Here is a 22,600-nt window from a genome sequence, read left to right on the forward strand (position 1 = left end):
TCTGTTCAGCATCAAGAAGTTTTTTTTTTTTTTTTAAAAAAAACAACAACGGCATCGGATTCAGCGTTAAATTTTAGGCTAAAATCCATACTTTCATGAGTTTTTAAAAAAAAAAATCATATTTTTATTAAAACTTCAATCTGCAGAGGCATTTTTCTCAAAACTTTACTGAGGCCTTACTCACATTCGCATAAGTTTGGAGCAGTGTACCGCTGATGTTTGACCACTTACAGAATACAGAATATTTACAGAATATTTATATTTTCAGCTTCAATTAAGTATAAACAATTTTTTATAGATAAAGTAAATGCCCCTCTATACCAACAAAGGTGAAAAACTGATTGCACCACTGGATTCCTCATTGAGAAAAGAACCCAAAACGCCAATAAAAAAAACATTGAAATCACCACAAGGGCCCTAGTTTCTATGATAGATTATATAGGTATGGTGAAAAATTTCCCGAAGAAAATGTTTGGTCATCAGTGTCATCACTGTTTACATGTATCTGATTCAGTTGATGATAATTTTAACAGAAATTGAGGCATATTGAATTCACGACCTCTTGTATGTACCCAGGAGATGACATCGAGTCAAAAAATGTTTCAACACCTTATTCCTATTTTCTCACCTTATGCCAAATTACAACAGTAGGAGGATAATTATGTACATTACATACTTACTATAATACTTCAAGGAATCGGAAGTAATAATGTAATAAATTTGTGAATTGTTGCACAGTAAGTAGGTAATTTTTAATGTTTCATACTTGTAGAATTGTAGTGTGAAGTATTGATACTGGCAGAAACACATACAGTATAATGTAAGTAGGTACATACCTATTGAACACCCCTTCTACTTTCATAATAATCTAAATTGCCCGTCTATTTCATTTTCAGCTAGCAAAACGAGCATTACTGTAGCACTTTGGTAAATCGATCAATCAGAATAAGTACTTAACTTTACTTTGTTAGTTCACTCCAAAGGCAACATCTCGTCGATATACAGACAAGACCCTACTGAATTTGCATTAATGAAGAACGGGGAACTTGTCCAGGTGGCTGCAGAGGACATCGATTTTTAAGAAATAAACGATGAATATGCTTCTTTTACATATAAATAGTTTCCACAAGTCCAAATCCATTCTGGGAATGGGTGCCGATTCAACACCAAATTGAGATACGTTCATTACCAACATGGTGTTTTTATGTATTGTAAGTTTGTTTTGCGTGTTTCATTTGTAAAAATTCTAAGGATTGACTCAACTGCAAAAATCATGCTCACACATAGGCAAGGAGTGTAAAGAGCCCAATATTCTCTTTCAAAACTTGTTGCCATTATGGTCGTTTAGTGTCAAACTGATGCAATTGTCCAAAAAAATCATGTTTACAAAATGGTTACCTAAGTATAGCCATTTGAATGGTGAAAGTAAACAAAAATTGTTACTGTTACTGTGTTGAATGATCTGTATAAATAGTGGATCTTGTAGATGAGTGATTGGCAATGGTTGTCAACCTGCTGCTGTCATTATTGTTAGGAAATCAATTCTTGACAAAAACTGTGTTTTGATATTCTTCACCTTGATGAGTTGGATTACTGAAAGTTCTGTTTCTCCTGTTGGTAGCAGCAGAATCAACCTGAAATCAGATATCACAGAAGTATCAGTATCTAGACCTACTTACCCTGGTTGAATTTATCTTTTAAGCGGAAAATGATTGGATCTGATCAAATCAAGCCTGGATCCAATTAGATCTGATCAGATCTGAGATGGGAGTTTTGATCAGAGTAAGTAGATCTGCCCAGACCGCATTGATAAGATGTGACCGCAGATCTGAACAGATCAAATCAGATAGGTAGGATTGATTGGCAAATCTGGACAGAACAGATTTGAGCATTCACTGCTTAGATCCTGAATCTGTTAAAATTTGATTTAAAAAAAAAACAATAAGGGAGACCGATCAGTTGCAATCATACTCCTCCCACGTTTGCCTTTTATTTTAAAATGCACAGAAATTGAAGTTGAAAATTAGTTTGTGATTAATATTTTTCTCAGGTTTTTATACCAAAAAATTCAACATTCCAGTTCAGACTCTAAAAAGAATTAAATTAACTACTATGTAATTTTTGCAGAAAGAAACTGAACATTATAATAATATGTCCCTACCCGACTGAAATTTTTATGAAGGTTTTTTTTTTTTTTTTTTTTTTTAAAGAAAATGGCATTATCTATTCTTATTGTGGGAACACAAAAATGAAGGTAGAAGCTAGAAACAACTTACTGAGGAAACTTTGTATCAACTAGATGGTGAGCAAAACAAAAGACATTGAGGACAACAGCCATGGCACTGTATTTCTCTACAGCAGAGCATGGATGTGCTACCTGGGGCTGATCTGCACATGCCAATTAGGTAGACATCACCCTCAACACCACCATGAGAATTGTGTCCTGATGCCTTCGACCAACTAGTGTTAAACGCCTACCAAGAATATGTGTTATTGCACCTCCTGGGATAAGGTGGTGTGTAGTTGCTGATATAGGTAGAAACAGAGAGATCAAAGAATGAATGGGACCTCTGCCATGTCATGTTCAGCCAAAGACAGGTGACCCCCAAGACTGAAGTCTAGGAAGAGTTTCATGAGGAAGACACACATAATGGATGTAGATCCTGTGGAGGAGAAAGAGACTGCAGATGGCCCCACCTTGAGGGGGCCACATGTAGCGAGAACTTGGCAAAGGGACACAAATTGCCATATGCAGAGTGGTTCACGCTAAACAGAATCCGAGCTGGATGCGCCAGGATGGCAGCAGGCAGCATGATGGCAGTAAACCTTACCAGATGGGGCATTCAGGATGATGTGAAGTGTCCGGACTGCAGACAGACATAAAATGATGGCCACCTTCTAGTATGTGGCACTAGCACTGCGTATACTAGAGAGGAGCTTTGGAGAGAAGTGAACAGCCACACTGAAGACCTGGTGCAGAGATGGAAGGGAAGAGTATGATGAAGTCTGAATGTCCCAGACATGATAAGCAGAAGATTAGGCAACAATTTGAATTTTTACAAGTACATACAAGTTTCCATAAGGCCAGAAGAATTTACATATGTACCCTACACATTGTGAATAATATTCATTCGTTCAACAAGGCCCTTCAAAAGGGGTAAAATTGGATTACTACGATTTTTTTACCTTCTCATTTTCATCAGATGTGATCTGCCTGCTTGCAAATGATTCACAGACTCGCTGTATGAGACTCTGTTGGTATTATTTTACATAGACTCAAAGTTTGAGGACCCCTGGCCTCTGATTTCAACAAATTCAAATACTACATATTTTGAGCAGTTTTGAAGCATTTTGAGCCAAAAATTGAATAATTCAAATTTTGCAAAAAATTCAAATATTTTAACGAAAATATTGTTTGAGCATTTTTGAAGAATTTCAAGTCCAAAATTGGGTCACGATTTTTGAAATTTCTGAAAACGTGTCATGCGACCTATCAAAATGGGTTGAAATTTCGCGAAAAATTCGAATATTTCCTCCAGAATGTTTTTTGAGCATTTTTGAAGAATTATTTCAAGTCCAAAATTGGGTCACGATTTTTGAAATTTCTGAAAGTGTCATGCGACCTAACAAAATGGGCTGAAATTTCGCGAGAAATTCGAATATTTCCACCAAAATATTTTTTGAGCATTTTTGAAGAATTTTATTTCAAGTCCAAAATTGGATCAAGATTTTTGAAATTTTTGAAAAAGTGCCATGCGACCTAAGAAAATGGGTTAAAATTTCGCAAAAAATTCGAATATTTCCACCAAAATATTTTTTGAGCATTTTTGAAGAATTTCATTTCAAGTCCAAAATTGGATCACGATTTTTGAATTTTTGAAAAAGTGCCATGCGACCTATCAAAATAGATTAAAATTTCGCGAAAAATTCAAATATTTCCACCAAAATGTATTTTGGGCAATTTTGACGAATGTTGAGCCCAGAGTTTGATCATGATTTATGTGATATTCGAAGAATCCTTTGCTACCTATTAAAATGTGTAAGTATAATAATATCAAGAGAACCTCGAAAATTTCTATTAGGTACTTGAGTTATTTGAACGTTTAAGAAAAAGTGCAGCTTTGAATTTTGCTGACTTTTGGAAACAATAGAAAAGGAATGTGTGACCGATCAAAGATGGTTGAAATTATACGAGAAAATGAATTACATATTTAAAATGTTTTATGATCTCATTAAAGTTTCTATGAAAAACGTAAATAATACGGAGGTAATCAATAAAATGAGTTAGTATTGGAACATGTTCAGAAAAATGAAGATCAATTTTGAAAAAAATTACCACTTCAACAACTGACTCAGTTTTGAGCCCAAACTTCTTCAAAACTGTTCAAAAATAGTTCTGATGGAAATTCTCAACTTACTTTGATAATTTGCGTGAGACTTTTTAGGAAAATCCGAAAATTCTAACCCAATTCTGGCAATCGTAGGTACGTAGTACTCGAAGTTATTCAAAAATAGTCAATAAACATTGTCGTGTCGTTGAAGTATTTTAATTTCTCGCGAAAATCTTAATCTGAGCATTTTAATCGGTCTCATTGTTACTTTTTAAAAAAATCTCACAAAATCATGACCCAATAATTTTGAGCTCAAAATTTCTATAAAACTGTTCGAAGAACATTTTCGTAAAAAGAAAACCAATTTTGAAGCCGGAGTCGTTTTGAAAGTTGGAGACTGCTTCATTATTTTTATCTTTCAATGTATAATTAATTACCAGATTGAGAAGCCTATCAAGCAGAAGACGCCACGATAGGAGAGCTTATACACTTTCTTAATTAAATAGGTAGGTAGGTAGGTATATTCTTACCTTGAACGAGAGGGTATGATGAAATATGAATCAGTATTTCGTTTCATCTTGCACTTCTATCTTACACACGACACGTAAGCATGTATTTTTCAACAAGTTGCGATATTTCATCAACCAAAAACAAAATTTGACGGTTTACAGTTTGTGCCTCTATCAACACTTAGGTAGGTAATAGGTACACTATGTGCTTGACCAAACTACACTTTAAAACTGAATACAACAATAAGTTCGTCTTCGAAACACAACTCGGTTCGAATAAGCAGACAAATAATAGCATAAAGTACATGCGCTGATGTTCAATGTTCATTTAAAATTTAAAAATTAACGAACATTCCCACCTTGAAGTACGTAAATTTACATTTAGGTAACACGTTACCAGCCAGGTTATAGCTACAGTTTAACCATAGCAACTGAACCGAACCACGACGAACTTTGATTGGTGGGTTCACAACTTCATTTCCTGCGAAATGACATTACATAAAAGATAAGATAATGAGTGAAAATGGACTACCATATAGTGGCAATGTCCCATAACTTTTGGGAGGAGGATGAGGAGGAGGAAGCAATAACCGTTTTCGTGGAACAAAACGATGAATTTTTAAAGTGACATAAGCGATAAAAATGTCATGTTTTAGGTTTTAAAATTTTCACTTTATTTCTACTTTTAAAAATTCTTATTTTCTATTTCGAATTTTCTAAAGCTTTAAACCTCAAAAACCCACTCTTGAGGTGTCACTCTCAAAATCGGCTCAAATGTGGATAAACTCGTTAAATAGGTCGAGTGTAATAAATACAACTCGATTTTTAGCTGCGCAACTTCATATTCACGCCTTCTGGAGCAAATTCAAAATTCTGGAGAAATTGAAAATTGCGTTGGAGGCTTCAGAATGTCTGGAAATTGTGAAATTTGGATTTGGAGAGTTAGTTTTGGACAAAATACAGCGATTCGCGCAAATTTCAAAAATTTCCTCACAAACGGTAACCTTTTGATTTTTTGGATTTTTTAATTTTGTAAAAAAGCTGGTCAAAAAGCCACTTATGAGGTGTCACTCTCAAAATAGGCTCAAATGTTGATAAACTCGTTAAACCGGTCGAGTGTAATATACAACTCGATTTTTGGCTGCCCAACTTCATATTCACGCCTTCTGGAGCAAATTCAAAATTCTGGAGAAATTGAAAATTGCGCTGGAGGCTCCAGAATGGCTGGAAATGGTGAAATTTGGATGTGGGTAACTAATATCAGTTTTGGGACTTATTTTGACCATTTTTATTGATCAAGTACGTACTTTTAAAAAAAAACATGAATCGCCAAAAACAGTCAATTTTAAATTTTTAAAAATTCGCCAAAAATCGAAAAATGAACTCGGGCAGCTGAAAATTTGGTTTTGGGAGTTTTAGACTATACTCTTTCCAAAAATCACGGTCCCGTTTAAATCGGAGTGTGACACCTCAAGAGGTTCCCTTGTTTGGTCAATTTTTCTACCTTCGACATTTTTACAAGTTATGAAACAGCTGATATGTTCTTAATATGCAGAAATTCAGAAGTAGACAACTTGAAATATTCTACATTAACGATAATTAAATGTTCAAAAACAAAATTATTCGAAAAAACATAGTACCCAATACTGCAGCCATCCCTCCCCCTTCTTACCCCACCATCATCACTTTCATGAGTAATTCACATAATTAGGTATTTATTTGTAAGCAACCCTTTTCATCTCCTTCAACCTAATTCGCCTCATCGATTTCGCTCCCTTATCAATAAGAAATAGATTCACCTTAAGTAGTTAACATGAATTTTTGAATCCTGGTTCATCAAATTTTTACCATTTTTTTCATAAGAAATTATATTTTATTAGGTACCTAGGTATGCATTTGCAGGAAATTAGCATAATTATCATATCAAATTTAACTCCAAATCAATAATCAATATCTCGTAATAAGGACAATGGGGGGGGGGGGGAGAGAACCACGTGTCTTAACTATAATTCATCGGAAATGAATAAATGTATTTTAATTCAAGCAGTTATACCCAAAAATACACAAAATGAGCAACATTAGACGTTTAAATGTAAAGTACGAATTTCAGCTAGGTATTCTAGAGGACCAACTTGGTTGTCTAGGAAGGGGGCTATTATCGTCATGAGAGTTCATTTTACTCGAAAGAGACTTTTCAGAAAGGTGTTAGAACTTGAAATTTTTCTTTGAAGTTGAAGTTTTTTCAATTTTTGAAAGTTGAGAGGTCCACTGCAGTCCAATTTTTTCAAAAATGGAAATAAAAAAAATAGGAAGTTATTTTCTGATCAGAAGTCACCATTTTGAGGGTTAGGAGAACAAGAAAACGCCTTTTTTTTCATGTAATTAAAGGCCACTCCAATCCAGTACACATACTTACATGATCAGTATTTCAAACACTGGAATCAGATTTCTTCATAGCATAACATGCTGTAAAACTTGATCTGTTTGTCATCACTGTTCATCGCAGTATTTTCTTTTTTAATGTCCAATTCAAAAATCTCCAATTTTCAGCGAAATACAACGAGGAAATGGAGACGAGACAGGATTCACACACTAGACGTTACTTAGGATTAGGGAAGGAAACAATTGGTTAAGCAATGAATTTCGATTCATTCAATTTTTCAAATTAAACGAAATAAAAATTTCATATGAATTTTTTCAAATTGATAAATCGAAACGTCAGAGTTCATAGTCAGGGGGCCCGCAGAAGGATCACTTGCACCCCCTGCCGATCCTCCGGGACAACTTTTTTCTTAAAGGGAGAGTCCTAAGGAACATTTGTAGCCCTTGTCTTCAAAAAAAAGTGGCCCTACTTACAAAATGGCGGCCATTTTGATTGACAGGTCAGCCGAAATCGCAGATTTTGCGTTCCAACATAGGACTAGCATAACATTTTTTAAACCGTACAAAGGTAGATCGAAAGAGCAGGCAAAAATTCATCATCTGTCAAAATTTCAAGTGCTAAAGTGCCTTTTTCGATTTTTGGTGAATTTTCAAAAATTAAATTTTGGCCAAAATGTGAGAAAAAAAATCAAAATTTTACCAAATTGATCTAGAAAGCTGAAATTTTGGATATATCCTATTTTCGACCTGCCAAATCGATTGGAAACTGTTTCAAATCATTTAGAGCAGTTCTGGAGTCTCCAGCAGATTTTTGAAACTCGAAATTCTCACAAAATTTCATCAAATGGAGTTGGAAAGCTGAAATTAATTCTGCAAACTAATTTCAATACGCTATGAAGTCGGCTTCCGGTAAATTTCAAGTCGTTTTGGAGCCTTCAGAGATTTTTTTAAAATTACTAGAGCCTCCAGTAGATTTTTGAAACTTGAAATTTGTAACCTTATTATCTACTCTGAATGTGCGATGTCATCACATTGGTCAAGTGGTTTTTCAGCTTGCGTTTTTTGGTTTTTTAAATTCTCTCATACTTACACATGCCAATGCGTTTTGAAGAATCTGATCAAATGTTGAATACAAAAATTATATTTTCTATCAATAGGTAGGTACATACTTAGATAGACACATAGAAATGAATTTCTCATATAAGTACACAAAATAGTTGTAATACTAACTATGCGAATAGTATGTTATGCACATTAGTACTTACAATGAAAATGGTTAGTTATAAACAATGGTAGCCTCTAAATATCTTAAGTTAATCAACACATTCTTCAAACAATGAAGCTTCAAAATTATCAGAGTAATACACATTCACATCGTCAATATGGAAAAACCACTTTCTTAATGCGTCTATCTGCGGTTGTTTATTTGATTTTAGCAAGAACTTGTATTTTTTACTCAGCCTCACAGTCTCAAATTCATCCCTTTTTAAATCTAGAATTTTACCACTGTCCTCGAGTAACCAACGAAGAAGACATTGCAACGCCTCAAAATAACAATTACGAAACACTCCGTTTTCATCTACACACAGTTCCAAGTTCATTGTTTTCAATTCCCGCATACATTTATTTATCCACATCCAGAACACAGAATTAACATCAAACCTTCGCTTGAATTTTTCCAATAAATGGATATCTTCGTTCAAACACCACATTACAGTCTTCTCCCAATCTGTAAAATGTGACGTTGATTCGTGGCCAAAACAAGCGTAGTCTACCGCATCATAACAATATTCCAATAACATATTTTTGACTTGGTTTAATAAATGTGGCATTGAAGAGAGAACATGATCACAGAAGCCTGGGATATTCGAATTGAATTCTCCATCCATCATCGTTCTTTTAAAAACATGGTGCGAAGGATCCTCACGGATAATCAGATATTTTTTGAAATCCTCCAATTGGCTCGCATCAGAAAGCGTTTCGTCGATAAATTTGTCAAATGTTGCTATTTCTTTAGCAGACCCAGATTTGAATGCCGAAAAGTAACCATCGAAAAAATGAACAGATTTCATGAGATTGATTCTCAAGTCACGAATAATCTCAGTGTCATCTGTGATAAACGACTTAAACGACAAAAACATGTTTAATGTTTGAAAGCCATTGCAATACAACAAATATCGCAGGTAACGCCCAATTTCAGAGTATTTACACAGATACATCTTCTTAAACTTACAGATCTTATCGTCACAACCCAGACATCGTTTCATTACCATTTGCATATACTCGACTGGTGTACCAAAGATGATATTTTCCCATAGTTCGTTCCAAATTGTTTCTCGTTTTTCAGAAGGATATGCAGATAACAACTCCATCAGCAATCTGGTTTCACCGGGAACATTTCGAATATCTAATAAACTATGGGTTTTTAATAAACGTTTCAGTAAAATATCTGCGTTCTGACTAATCACCGTTTCTTTCCTCAACTCATCAGAAGCGCTGATCCAAACGTCAAAAGCTGCTGTATACCCAAGAGGCGCACCATTTTGCACTAAATGGAGCATAATTTCAAAGAAGCTGCTTACAGTGATTATATTTCTACTTTTGACGTGATTCCATAAAAGCATGAAAACGGTTTGAGATTCATGAAACAAAATGATCAAAATTTGCGCCGCGTTTGATTCAACCACACAGTCTAGTTGTTTCTCATCCAGGTTACACAACGCATACGATAGAAAGTTTTTTAAAACACGGCATCTTTTGATTATTATCTGCATTCGTTCATCATCAGTGAGATACTGCCAAAGGAACTGAAATGCTGGTAAAGTAATCCACCCATCGTTAGCTTCGCAGTTCCATAATATTGCGGCTTCAGGGGAACTGTACTCGTTATTCTCTGCAATCGAGCTATTTGCTTTGTTTTCCATCCTACAATTCCAGTACTCCACCAAAGGATGCGAATCTTCGTGCTTTTCAGACACAAATGCCTCGATATCCTCCGGGAAACAGTAGACACACGCCACTTTGTACTTTTGCTTGCCGCTCAATTTATCACTTCGAATCAATTTTCAAGCTGTTTCGCGGTAATTGATGACATCAGCTGCGCTCCATGAAATTAGATCAACCAATTCAAAATCACATATGTTTGCATTCTCTGCAGACTCCACAAAAAGGTAACTATTTAATGAACACCATCGATTTAGACTTTGAGATACTGCATCAACATTCTCGTAGATCATATTCTGAATTACGGTTGGCAGCTGGCTGAGTTGAATGATTGTTTTTGTTCCATAATATTTGTCTTTTTTTTCATAGTACCACAAATACGATGCCACGTTAACACAAGCCAAATCTTGCAATTGGACAGGTTTCGAATAGAAAACCGCACGACTGCTGTACCCAGTAGCCATCCCAGATAGTCAGAATGAGGAGGTGGAGAAATCTGTAATCAAAACAATTATTTATATTTTTTCAACTTTTCCCATAGGTACATACAATGAAAGAAGAAAGTAGGTTCAAGTATGGATAATTTGCATTATTTCAGCATAATAACCCGATCCCATTCAAAAATACCTATGTTAAAATTTGTTTCAAAACTCAGTATCCCCCAAAAAATTCTCCGAAAAAGAATCATACACCCCGCCCTTATCAGGGGAAAGAATGTAAGTAAATATTTTAGTAATAAAATGTTGTGATATCATTTTGAAAACCGCCCCCTAAAGTTCAACCAAATTTTTAAGGCTTCTCCTCCGAAGTCAAGATTATAAGTTAATTCTGAAACACCTTCTTTTTAACATAATTTTTAATCAAAATAAGCTTTCAATTATCAATATAAAACTATTAAGTGTGTAGGTTCAACAACAAAAATTAAAAAAAAAAAAAAAAAAAATAGGACAGACACAGAGTTTGAAGAAGCTTGGTAATCTAATCTGAATGTTGAACTGTGTCTACCCCAATTTTTTTAGAAATTTTTTTGTTGTTGAACCCACACAATTGATAATTTTGTACTAATAATTGGTCTACAAAAAATTTGGGCGGACACCGTTCAACGTTCAGGTTAGATTAACCAGCTTCTTCAAACTCTGTGTCTGTCCTATTTTTTTTTTTTTTTTTTTAATTTTTGTTGTTGAACCTACACACTTAATAGTTTTATATTGATAATTGAAAGCTTATTTTGATTAAAAATTATGTTAAAAAGAAGGTGTTTCAGAATTAACTTATAATCTTGACTTCGGAGGAGAAGCCTTAAAAATTTGGTTGAACTTTAGGGGGCGGTTTTCAAAATGATATCACAACATTTTATTGCTAAAATATTTACTTACATTCTTTCCCCTGATAAGGGCGGGGTGTATGATTCTTTTTCGGAGAATTTTTTGGGGGATATCAGTTGTTTTTCTCACGTAGTGTGTACAAACTTTTTTTTCAACTTTTAAAAAGGTTGACAGAATTGTAGGGGTATCTGTGATTGCATTGGACAACGCGAGATGCCTTTGTATTATGTTCGACTCTACCTAACGGCATTCCAGGTATCTAAAAGCGGTCCTCGCGAGTCCGATGCATCGTAGTGAAGAATACTGGCCAGTATACCTAAAATGAACCTTTTTTCTTATACTGTTTTCTGTAATGTGATTGGTTAAACAATCTACATTACAAAACAACGTTATCAAAAAAAAGGTTACAGGCTAGCTTCTTTTCTATTGGTTAATAGAATTATGGGTTTTTATATAAATACTAGGGGGCTACGCCCCCTGGCCGCTTCGCGGCCCAACCCCCATACTCGTTCCTCGGGCTTCGCCCTTGGAACTCGCTTTTGGGGGCTGCGCCCCCAAACCCCCCTTCACTCACTCTCAGAAGAGATTTGCTCCCAAGTACCTTTCCTTAAGAACTTGGGGTTTAAAAGGCCATTGTGGAATCATTTCATTCATTTTTACACCACTTTCAACGACTTTCAGCACTCTGAACAATTTTTTTCAACCTCCAATACTTTTAATGAATTTTAATTTTTCAAGCAACAATTTTTAAAAATGTTAGGTACTTAAAATGGACAGTCAGACAGACGATTTGAATTACCTTATAAAAAAATGATAGATGATAGATGCAAAAACAAAGCACGAAGACAGACGGATTAACATTAACAATAACAATAATATCTGTTGACAATTTCACGCTTCATCCATTCGATTTTGATTTGAAAAAATCATAATCATAATTCTCGCATTGTATGAATTCCGTTGTTGGAGGAGTGGGAGATTTTTATGCGCGCGCATGTCGCGTGATCCCGTCTGGAATAACAACGACATGGCATCGCGTTGTCCGTACATTTACGTTGGTGGTTGTGTGTATGCTTGTGTGGGTGTATAAGTACACACATCGTCTCAACGGTTTTTTGTTTTAAGATGCCATAAAAAACGATCAAAATCGCACAATCTGAGCAACTTTTTGCCAATCTGTTTTCACCATTTTACAGAGCATGAGATTTCGAACATTTCCCTCGTTCACAGTACCCATCTAGCATATTTAGTTTTCGAGATAATTTAATTCAAATTTAATTCAAATTTGGATTCAAAATAGCTCAAAAACTAAAAACCCCAGAGGGGTAATGTAATCGAGGGAAATGTTCAGGATTTAATGCTCTTTAAAATGAGATATTAACCGCCTTTCTAGCTTTTTTCATTCTTGATAAATTTGAGAATAATTGAAAAAATGGCAAAAACAGCCCATTTCAACTCAAAATTTGGGCCCTTTAATTCCAAAAATTTTGCCCTCGCGTATTTTTCCTATATTCTGGAGAAGTTAAGCTGTCGATTAAAAAAAAAATTAGCTCTCTAGGTGCCATAGATCGGGCTGGGAATTTTTTGGGTATTTATTTTTCTTGCAGCTTTATAGTATAGAGATAAGCTGTATTCAGCTTAGAAGTCAGTCTTGTAAATATTTACAACCAAATAACATCTCTCTTGTTAACTTGGTGTTGCTTTCTTGACTCGCATTCTTTCTCTCTCTCACTTCTCTCTCTTCTCTCTCACACCCATTCAACTACTCACGGGCCTCCTGGTACGTGTATAGTTGTACAGGCGTGTTGCCTTTATTCCTTCTCTCTCCGGACTTTGCTTACCTATACACGGGCCTGCTGGCCTAGGTATAGCTGCTGCTGAGTTCTCCTTTTTCTCAGTTACATATCCGAACGGGCCACGTGGTACGGACGGATATTTTCCTCAATCTCTTGTGATTTGAACGGGCCCCGTGGTACGGACTTATCGCACTCATTCAATATCTGAATGGGCCTAGTGGTACATACAGATATTACGCTCTCTCTTTGCAATTCGAACGGGCCTAGTAGTACGGACAAATTGCCTCTTCCTAAGTATCCAGACCGGGCCTAAAGGTACGGTACGGGTCTCCTTACAACTTAGGGAAATCATAGGTATTATTTTCGGTGGCTAAGTACACGATAGGTCGCGTCCAATTCACGGACATTGCGGAAAATACTCTGCCATATAATCTACGACCACATAGGTCGACCAGGGCCTCGGTAGTTTTGTCGTTACCGAGAGAATTTTGACAATTTATGATTTTGTTTGTTTCCAAAAGACAGACAAGTTCAATATCTCGAAATACCAAGAAGTTGTCATTTTTTTCAAAATTTTGACATGTTAGAAATTAGTTACCTACATGTTTTTCTTAATTCATAAAAGTTGGACAAAATATTGGCAATAGGTATTGAAAAATTTCAAATTTCAAATTCATTAAACTTTAAAATACACACTTCAGAATGAAAATGTTGCTGTAGTGCAGGTACTTAGTTTAAATTTTCATCAAAAAAATCATCCAATTTTCAAACACTCAGATAGGTACTGAAACTTGAAATTCTTTCAACTTTTCAACAAATGCAGCTAGTTGGAAAGCCGAAATTGATTCTGCAAACTAATTTGAGCACACTATCAAGTCGACTGCTGGTGGATTTCAAGCCGTTTTGGAGCCTCAAGCGACTTATTGAAAATTACTGGAGCCATCCACGCATTTTCAATGCTCGAAATTTTCATAAAATTTTATCAATTAAGAGTAGGAAATTTGAAATTCAGGCTCAATTCCAACTTCAGCACGACATTAAGTTGGCGATAGTGGGTTCAAGTTATTTTGAAGCCTCCAGGGACTTTTTGAAAATTCTTGGAGCCTCCAGCAGATTTTTAAAACAAGAAATTGCAACAGAATTCCACCTTTCTCATTCCATTCAATAGAGTGTTATAAAAATTTATGTTTCAAAAATCTCCTGGAGGCTCCAGGTATTTTCAAAAAGTCGCTAGAGGCTCCAAAATCACTTGAATCCACCTGAAGCCGACTTGATAGAGGAGTGCAGATTTAATTTCGACTTTCAAACTCCACTTGATGAAATCTATAGAGGGAATTTAAAGTTTCAAAAATCTGCTGGGGGCTTCAGTAATTTTCAAGAAGTCGCTGGAGGGTCCAAAACGACTCGAAATCCAACTGCAGTCAACTTCATAGAGTATTTCAAATTGGCTTGCAGAAGAAATTTCGGCTTTCCAACTGTATTTTTTAGTTTAAAAAATATGCTGGAAGCTCCAAGAATGTTTAAAAATTCGCTGGATATTACTCAAACAATTTTACAGGAAATTAATTGTATTTAATGAAATCATGAAACGAATAAATTAGATTTTTTGTAGGCTGAATTTGAATCAAGATTACGCAAAATTTTGAGTGAATGAATGGGTATTTTAATGAACCAAAATTTTCAGAGTGTTATCCAAGCCCAAAGTTGTGAAAAAGTGCCATGCGCAGTAAAAATTCAACTTCAAACTAAAATTGCACAAAATTTTCAGTGAATGCGTCGTATTTTAATAAAACCACAATGTTCAGGATTGTATCCTCTTCAAAATGGGTTTTCATCCATTTCGCTAGTGTTTACCATTCAAATAATACTTACTAAAGCTTTGCTAGGTACTAACTTCACTAAGTATAGTAATTCTACTTCAATGAGTATTGAGTTGTGATTTTTACCACACATGGCTACTTTTCACCACTCTGAGTCTTAGTAACTTTTGAACAGTAAACGCTATTGTTTTGGGTAAAAAACCATCTGAAAGAAGATGAAATTTTTAAATTTTAGTTCAATAAAATACGCATTTATTCACTGAAAATGTTGAGAAAGGGTATTCCACGGTAAGATAGGCGAAATGGCCCTGTTCCCAGATTTGGAAAATTATGATGGATTATTGTTGGGTACCTCCAATGAAAATTTTTGAGCGAAATTTCCGCCCCCCAACCCACCCCCCTTGGTCTGTATAGCCAAAAAACGCGTTTTTTACGAGAAAAATTCTGTATCCATGAGTTGTGGGGAGAAAATTTTGGTACCGCGTGGAATGTGTAGGGGAAGCATGGGTCTTTCAACACAATTTTTTTCAAAATTTTTTACCATAGTGGTGGGGGTGAAATTGACAAAAGAAAACTTTGAACCGCCACAGCTCCGGAGTATATGGGTAATCCAAAAAACTGTTTTCGCCAAAATGTGTCTTTTTACTAGTACTTTCTTACTACCAACCCATAAAATCGAAATTCTGCCTGCAACATGGTCATATTTGCAAAAAACCCTGGAAAATACGCGTTTTTCGCGTTTTTTGGCAAAATAATGTGGAATATGCGAAAAATACATGGAACAAAAATGTTTAGCGTCAAATTTTACCCTAGAAAATGTGTTCACAAGGTTGTCAAAACGCTCATCTACTGAGCTACCCGCCCGCACACGCCGCCTCTTTGCAGCAAAGTCAAGAGATGAGGTACTATGGCACCTGCCCTAGGGTGGTCCTTATTTTCGAAGTTGGAATTTTTATGCTGCCACCCCCAAAGTTGTTCCATTTGATGAAAAAATAAATCCTACGAAGTTTCAACCCCCTATGTAAAAAAAAAGTGGTGCCAGAATGCCCCCCAATTTTTCAAAAAATTGAAAAATGGAAAATGATGCAATTTTTTTAAATTTTTGATTGTTTTCAATCTATCGCACCCCTATATTCCCCCTTTGAACCAAAACAGCCCCCAGAAATTTTTTACCCCCTCCCCTGTGAGAAAACAATAATTTATTGCTATTTTGCTATACCTACCGGTGGAGCGGAAAAATTTATGGTTTCAATTTCGCTGAAATTGAAGTATGTTGGAGATTGTGCGTTAAAATTACCCCAAAAAAAAGTTCAGCCCCCTACGTGCCCCTGCGGTGAAACTGTGCCCCACCCCAAAGTGGGGCCATTTTTGGGGAAACGTTTTTTTGAATTTAAAAGTACTTACCAATAGCCATTATTTCCGAAAACGGATAGCACTCAAAAGGTAAAAAATTTCTGGTTGTCTTAAAAAATGAATTCTGAACCCATAAATTTGAGATTTTGATACCCATATATATTTTTTTAGATAATTTTTGGTTTTGTACTTTTGTATACCTCCCCTTTTGGAGCCCATTTTGGGGTTTGGGGTTTGGGGTTAAATGGTCTTCAAAAATTGATTCAGCGCCATCGCCATTGAAATTTCAAATTTTGATATCAACAGTGCACTTCCTTAAAAAATTTGCAATTTTGTGCCTCCCCCCCTCTTTGGAGCTCATTTTGGGTTTGGGATCAAATAGTTTTCAAAAATGAAATCGACACTCTTGAGAACTTCACCAATTATTCATAGTTTCAAGTTTTAACATTCAAATCAAATTCACAAACTGTTGAAATTGAGTGTTTGCAAACAAATATATTCTGTAAATGCCCTATCTACTGTAGTGCACTAGTAGTCAGGTGGTTAGGGTTGTATAGTCAGACATCCGTAGATTCCTGGTTTGAATCCCCACAAGGTACAGGTGTAGGCATTTTCTAAAAATGCTATAGGCAGGAAAAATCATACATGATGTGAGCATCACAACGATGATAGGGAAATTCAAAATAAAATCCCCCAACCCTATTTTTTTGATTTTTGAAAATTATTGCACCCCACTGATACTGATAACATGTAGTGAAACACTTCTGACACACACTTGGAAATGAGTAGTGTCTCCTAGTAAGGAATTGTCAGTGGTGATTTACTACACACAAACTAGACAGTAGTGAAATATCATTGATTTGTGTATAGGTGGATCAGTAGTGCTACTCTACTGAGAAATCAGCAGTAAATCATCACTCATAATTTTGAGTAGGAGAAGTAAATCACTAGTGGCAATTCCTTACTAAGAAACACTGCTGATTTTCCAATAGACACCACTGACACCAGTGTACTTTTTCTACGTGAGTACTGAAAAAAAATTTTATGTCTGGTAAGTGGTAAGTTCTTTTGTTATGAGCCTCAAAACCCCCATTTTTCGAAGTTGGCGGGGGGGGCAAAAAAATTGTTTTTAATTTGGTAGAGGACACTCTCCCGAGTATAGATATATACTTTTTTTGAGTTGGATTCCGGCACAGTTGCGTTCCAGAGCTGCATAAAGGCAATTTTTTGCCAATTTTGGCACTTTTTCACATAAAAACGACTCTGTAGAAGCAATACGGCCTGGGGGGCAAAAAATACGCACCTACATGATTGCATCCATTCATCCCACGCTGACAGAGACCAACTTTGTGAAAAACGGCCGGCACAATGACCCGCAGTGAATTTTCAAAGTTTTACGCATCCGGGCCATTTCATTTAAAAAAATGGATGTATGACATTTTGACAACGTGACCGTGCGACCTATCAAAGTGGGTTAAAATTTCGCGAGAAAACCGAAAATCTCGATGAAAATTTTTTTTGAGCGTCTCATGAAAATTTTGAGCTAAAACAATTGTATGAATCATTTTTCAAGTACATAAAACATACTATCAGTCTGTTGTAACATGCGACCTATGCAAATGGCTTAAAATTTTGCGAGAGGATCAAAAATCTCAGTAAAAAAATCTCTTGATCTGTTAATGAAAATTTTGCAGTAAAAAAATTGTATTAACCATTTCTCAAGTATTTTTAGTCTGTTGTAACAAGCAACCTATGTTAAATGGTTGAAGTTTTGAATAAAATATACCTAAGTAAAGATTTGGATAGATTTTTATAAAAGGCTTATCTCAACAATCTTGAGCCTCAAAAATCGTATGCATTGTTCAGTATTTCCAATGATATACCCTCAAGGTCGCTTCAGTTTGGTAAACCCAACACAAAACAGACACAATAATTCTCACTATTCATATAATCATGATAGGTACATACAAAAATAGTTTTATTGAATATTGTAAGCTTATAACGAGTACGTACCAATTCTGTAGTCACTTTCCGTTGATCTAATATCAGAATTCATGAAAATATCAAACCAACTTATTTCATACACACGCTTGAGTACTATCTCGATGAACAGTTTAAACGCGAAAGTAATAGGTCATTTCATCATCACAGTTACACATGCTTCTGTAGATTTGTTTACACTGAACTAAAATCTACAGCATCTCGTCGGCCTAAGTGCAATTCCTTGTAAGTGCCACATGTAAATAGATACTTGTGTAAGAAGCGCTTAATCGCCTGTAGCGCTTTCTATTGGGTAAAAACCTTCAAATCTTGGGTAGGTACTGTGTTTTGGTGTGGACAACACTACCTACCTTTGAGTTGAAGGTTTTGTCCCATAGAAAGCGATACATGCGATGAGGCGCTTCTTACACAAGTCTCTATTTACATGTGGCACTTCCAAGGAATTGCACTTAGGCCGACGATCTACAGCTTAAAAACAATAAAAAAAACGGATGACGTATCTCGAAAACGTTGACGAACATGAATCACTCAAGAAATGCACGTATTGCATCATCCGTTACTCCGATTATTCCTCATCGCCAACCTTTTGACTTCATGTCTGCATTTTCCTACAATTGGTAGGTATTTTTTGGAATATGATATAAAAGTAAAAATATTAGGTAGGTACCTATGAAAAGCAGTAAAATCAAATTTCATCAACATCTTGTTGTTTTACATGGAATTTCCAACCCTACATTAGAAGTCGGATTACGTAGGTACCTACTTCATTAAAATTAGTGAAAAATTAATGCGACTCATGGGGCTCAAAATTGTTAAGCCGTGCTTTCTATAAATAAGAAAGAACCGTCCAAATCTTTATACTTCACACAAACTTTTAACACTTCATTGAAAGTACTTTAGAAATGATGCATACAATTGTTTTAGCTCAAAATTTTCATGAGACACTCAAAAAAAAAATTTCATTGAGATTTTCGGGTTCCTCGCGAAATTTTAACCATTTTGTATAGGTCACATGTTACAACAGACTAGAAGTACCTACTTGAGAAATGATTCATACAATTTTTCAGCTCAAAATTTTCATGAGACGCTCAAAAAAATTTTCATCGAGATTTTCGGTTTTCTCGCGAAATTTTAACCCACTTTGATAGGTCGCACGGTCACGTTGTCAAAATGTCATACATCCATTTTTTTTAATGAAATGGCCCGGATGCGTAACTTTGAAAATTCACTGCGGGTCATTGTGCCGGCCGTTTTTCACAAAGTTGGTCTCTGTCAGCGTGGGATGAATGGATGCAATCATGTAGGTGCGTATTTTTTGCCCCCCAGGCCGTATTGCTTCTACAGAGTCGTTTTTATGTGAAAAAGTGCCAAAATTGGCAAAAAATTGCCTTTATGCAGCTCTGGAACGCAACTGTGCCGGAATCCAACTCAAAAAAAGTATATATCTATACTCGGGAGAGTGTCCTCTACCAAATTAAAAAAAATTTTTTTGCCCCCCCCGCCAACTTCGAAAAATGGGGGTTTTGAGGCTCCAGCTCCCTATTGTGCCAGCCAAAAAATCCGAAATGTCCATTTTCGTGAATGTTAATAAGATACTAACGAAATGCCAACTCTTTTTTTTGGCCCCCAAAAAATTGAACTGTTTTCGGTTTCTAGAGCACTTTTTGGTGTTTGGACTGTAGACTACTAGTGGTCTCAGTTGTAAAAACCAGTGATGCGGAATAAAAAATTACTTACTTGAAATTTCCGGCGAGCACGATCCAGTTGTTTTAATAAAGCAAAATATGCGAAACTATGTCCTCTTCCCTTCACTGCGCGGAGTGGTATATATGACACCTAATAACTAATATAAAAAAATGCATTGGCGTCATGTTTTAAGGTATTTCTGGGTGAAATTAGGGCTGAAATATGTTCCATCGTCCTCATTAGACATTATCGAAAAACGCATTGAATTATCAAACCTCACTAATTCAACTAATAATGTGAAGAAAAAAAATCGTATCTGTGAACTATGCAATCTGTGGAATCGGCAGATTAGAAAATGATCGTAAATACTTGAAATGAAAGGTAATTTCCATGGAAAAAATATTTTTAGGTGCCTAGGTATGTTATCCTACTTGAGCACTATGATGTCACAAACGCGCATACACTTCGGGCATTTCAATGTCCAGGTCTCCGCTCCATACAAGAAAACCAGGAAAACTAGAGTCCTAATTAGTCTCTTTCTTTCTTGTTTTTATGGAGATTTTCCAGTTGGGGTGACTTTTCTCAACCGAGACATCGCTGCTTTTGCTTTCCCAAGAGCTATTCTTCTTCTAATTTCCTTGGCTGATCCTCCATCAGCATCCACCAGTGAACCTGTCTTTGGGTTCAAATAAACCCAAAGAAAATAATTAAATTCACGAATTATTACGAAAATAAAACTATTTTAATTCGAGTATAATATTTCATCATCATGATCATGATAACTGATTAACAACATGGTTCGATTCTATACCTAAAACGTGCCTAAACGCTAAGTATGTGTATTGCAATTCAAGCAGTTACCCAAATACACAAAATGAGCAATATTAGGTAGACGTTTTAATATAAATAACGAATTTCAGCTAGGTATTGTATAGGGGGCCAACTTGGTTGTCTAGGAAAAGGGGCTAATATCGTCCTGAGAGTTCATTTTACTTAAATAAGAAACTTTTCAGAGAGGTGTTAGAACTTGGAATTTTTGAATTTTCAAAATTTTTCTTCGAAGTTGGATTTTTTTCAAGTTTTGAAAATTGAAAGGCCCACCGCGGCCCGAGTTTTGTAAAAATGGAAATAATAAAAAAAAATAGGGAATTATTTTCTTATCAGAGATAGGCCACCATTTTGAGGCTTTGGAGCAGAAGAAATCGCAATTTTATTGTCATTTAGTTAAAGTCCACTCCAATCAGATACGCATACGTGATCTACATATATTTCAAACACTGGAATCAGAACTTGATCAGTTTGTCATCTGCTCATCGCAGTATTTTGTTTTTCAATGTCCGATTCAAAAATCCTCAACTTTGAGAAAAATATAACGAGGAAATGGAGACGAGACAGGGCTCAGAGGTCACTGAACTCGAGAGAATAAAGTAATGTGCATAATTGAATTATTTTATATAGGTACATACAGAATGATTTTTTTGGGGACTGTATATTGAAAGGTCAGCCGAAATCGCAGATTTTGCGTTCCAACATAGGACTAGCATAAAATTTTTCAAACCGTACAAAGGTAGATCGAAATAGCAGGCAAAAATTCATCATCTGTCAAAATTTCAAGTGCTAAAGTGCCTTTTTCGATTTTTGGTGAATTTTCAAAAACCAAATTTTGGCCAAAATGTGAGAAAAAATCAACAGTTTACCAAATTGACCTAGAAGGCTGAAATTTGGGATATATCTTATTTTTGGCCTGCCAGATCGATTGGAAACTGTTTCAAACCGTTTAGAGCAGTTCTGGAGCCTTCAGCAGATTTTTGAAACTTGAAATTCTCACAAAATTTTATCAAATGGAGTTGGAAAGCTGAAATTAATTCTGCAAACTAATTTCAATACGCTATGAAGTCGACTGCAGGTGAATTTCAAGTCGTTTAGAAGCCTCCACCGATTCTTTGAAAATTACTGGAGCCTCCAGTAGATTTTTGAAACTTGGGAATTTCCCCAAAATTTTCTCAAAATGGAGATGTTATGCTGAAATTACCTATGCACTAATTTTAACACCCTCTGAAGACGACTTCAGATGAATTTCAAGTCGTTTTGGAGCCCCCAGCAATTTTTTGGAAGCCTCCAGTAGATTTTTGAAACTCGAAACTCCCACAAAATTTCATCAACTGGAGTTGTAAAGCCAAAATTAATTCTGCAAACTAATTTCAATACTCTATCAAGTTGACTGCAGGTTAATTTCAAGTCGTTTTGGAGCCTCCAGAAATTTTTTGAAAATTACTGGATCCTCCAGTAGATTTTTGAAACTTGAAATTCCCACAAAATTTCGTCAACTGGAGTTGGAAAGCCGAAATTAATTCTGCAAACTAATTTCAATCCGCCATGAAGTCGACTGCAGGTAAATTTCAAGTCGGTCTGAAGCCTCCGCCGATTTTTTGAAAATTACTGTAGCCTCCAGTA

The 22,600-nt window shown here is 35.6% G+C and overlaps 1 protein-coding gene and 1 long non-coding RNA gene across 3 annotated transcripts; both read right to left on the minus strand.

Annotated features, from left to right (window-relative positions):
• Positions 1–242: 242 nt before the first annotated feature.
• LOC135846269 (uncharacterized) lies at positions 243–5,280 on the minus strand. The gene is made up of 2 exons (XR_010558935.1): positions 4,862–5,280; positions 243–1,634 (listed from the first exon to the last, which is right to left on the minus strand). It is a non-coding gene; the product is annotated as an uncharacterized LOC135846269 (long non-coding RNA).
• Positions 5,281–8,347: 3,067 nt separating this feature from the next.
• On the minus strand, positions 8,348–20,435 carry LOC135846275 (uncharacterized). 2 transcript variants are annotated; one of them, XM_065365281.1, is made up of 2 exons: positions 20,198–20,435; positions 8,348–10,661 (listed from the first exon to the last, which is right to left on the minus strand). In XM_065365281.1, the coding sequence occupies exon 2, from the start codon at positions 10,144–10,146 to the stop codon at positions 8,536–8,538; it is 1,611 nt and encodes a 536-aa protein (XP_065221353.1). In that variant the 5' UTR covers positions 10,147–10,661; positions 20,198–20,435; the 3' UTR covers positions 8,348–8,535. The 2 variants fall into 2 exon arrangements, with proteins under 2 accessions (XP_065221353.1, XP_065221345.1); XM_065365273.1 differs by lacking the exon at positions 20,198–20,435 and adding an exon at positions 18,473–18,888.
• Between the last annotated feature and the right edge of the window lie 2,165 nt (positions 20,436–22,600).

This window comes from Planococcus citri, chromosome 1 (assembly GCF_950023065.1).
Source record: "Planococcus citri chromosome 1, ihPlaCitr1.1, whole genome shotgun sequence".
Taxonomy (NCBI): Eukaryota; Metazoa; Arthropoda; class Insecta; order Hemiptera; family Pseudococcidae; genus Planococcus; species Planococcus citri.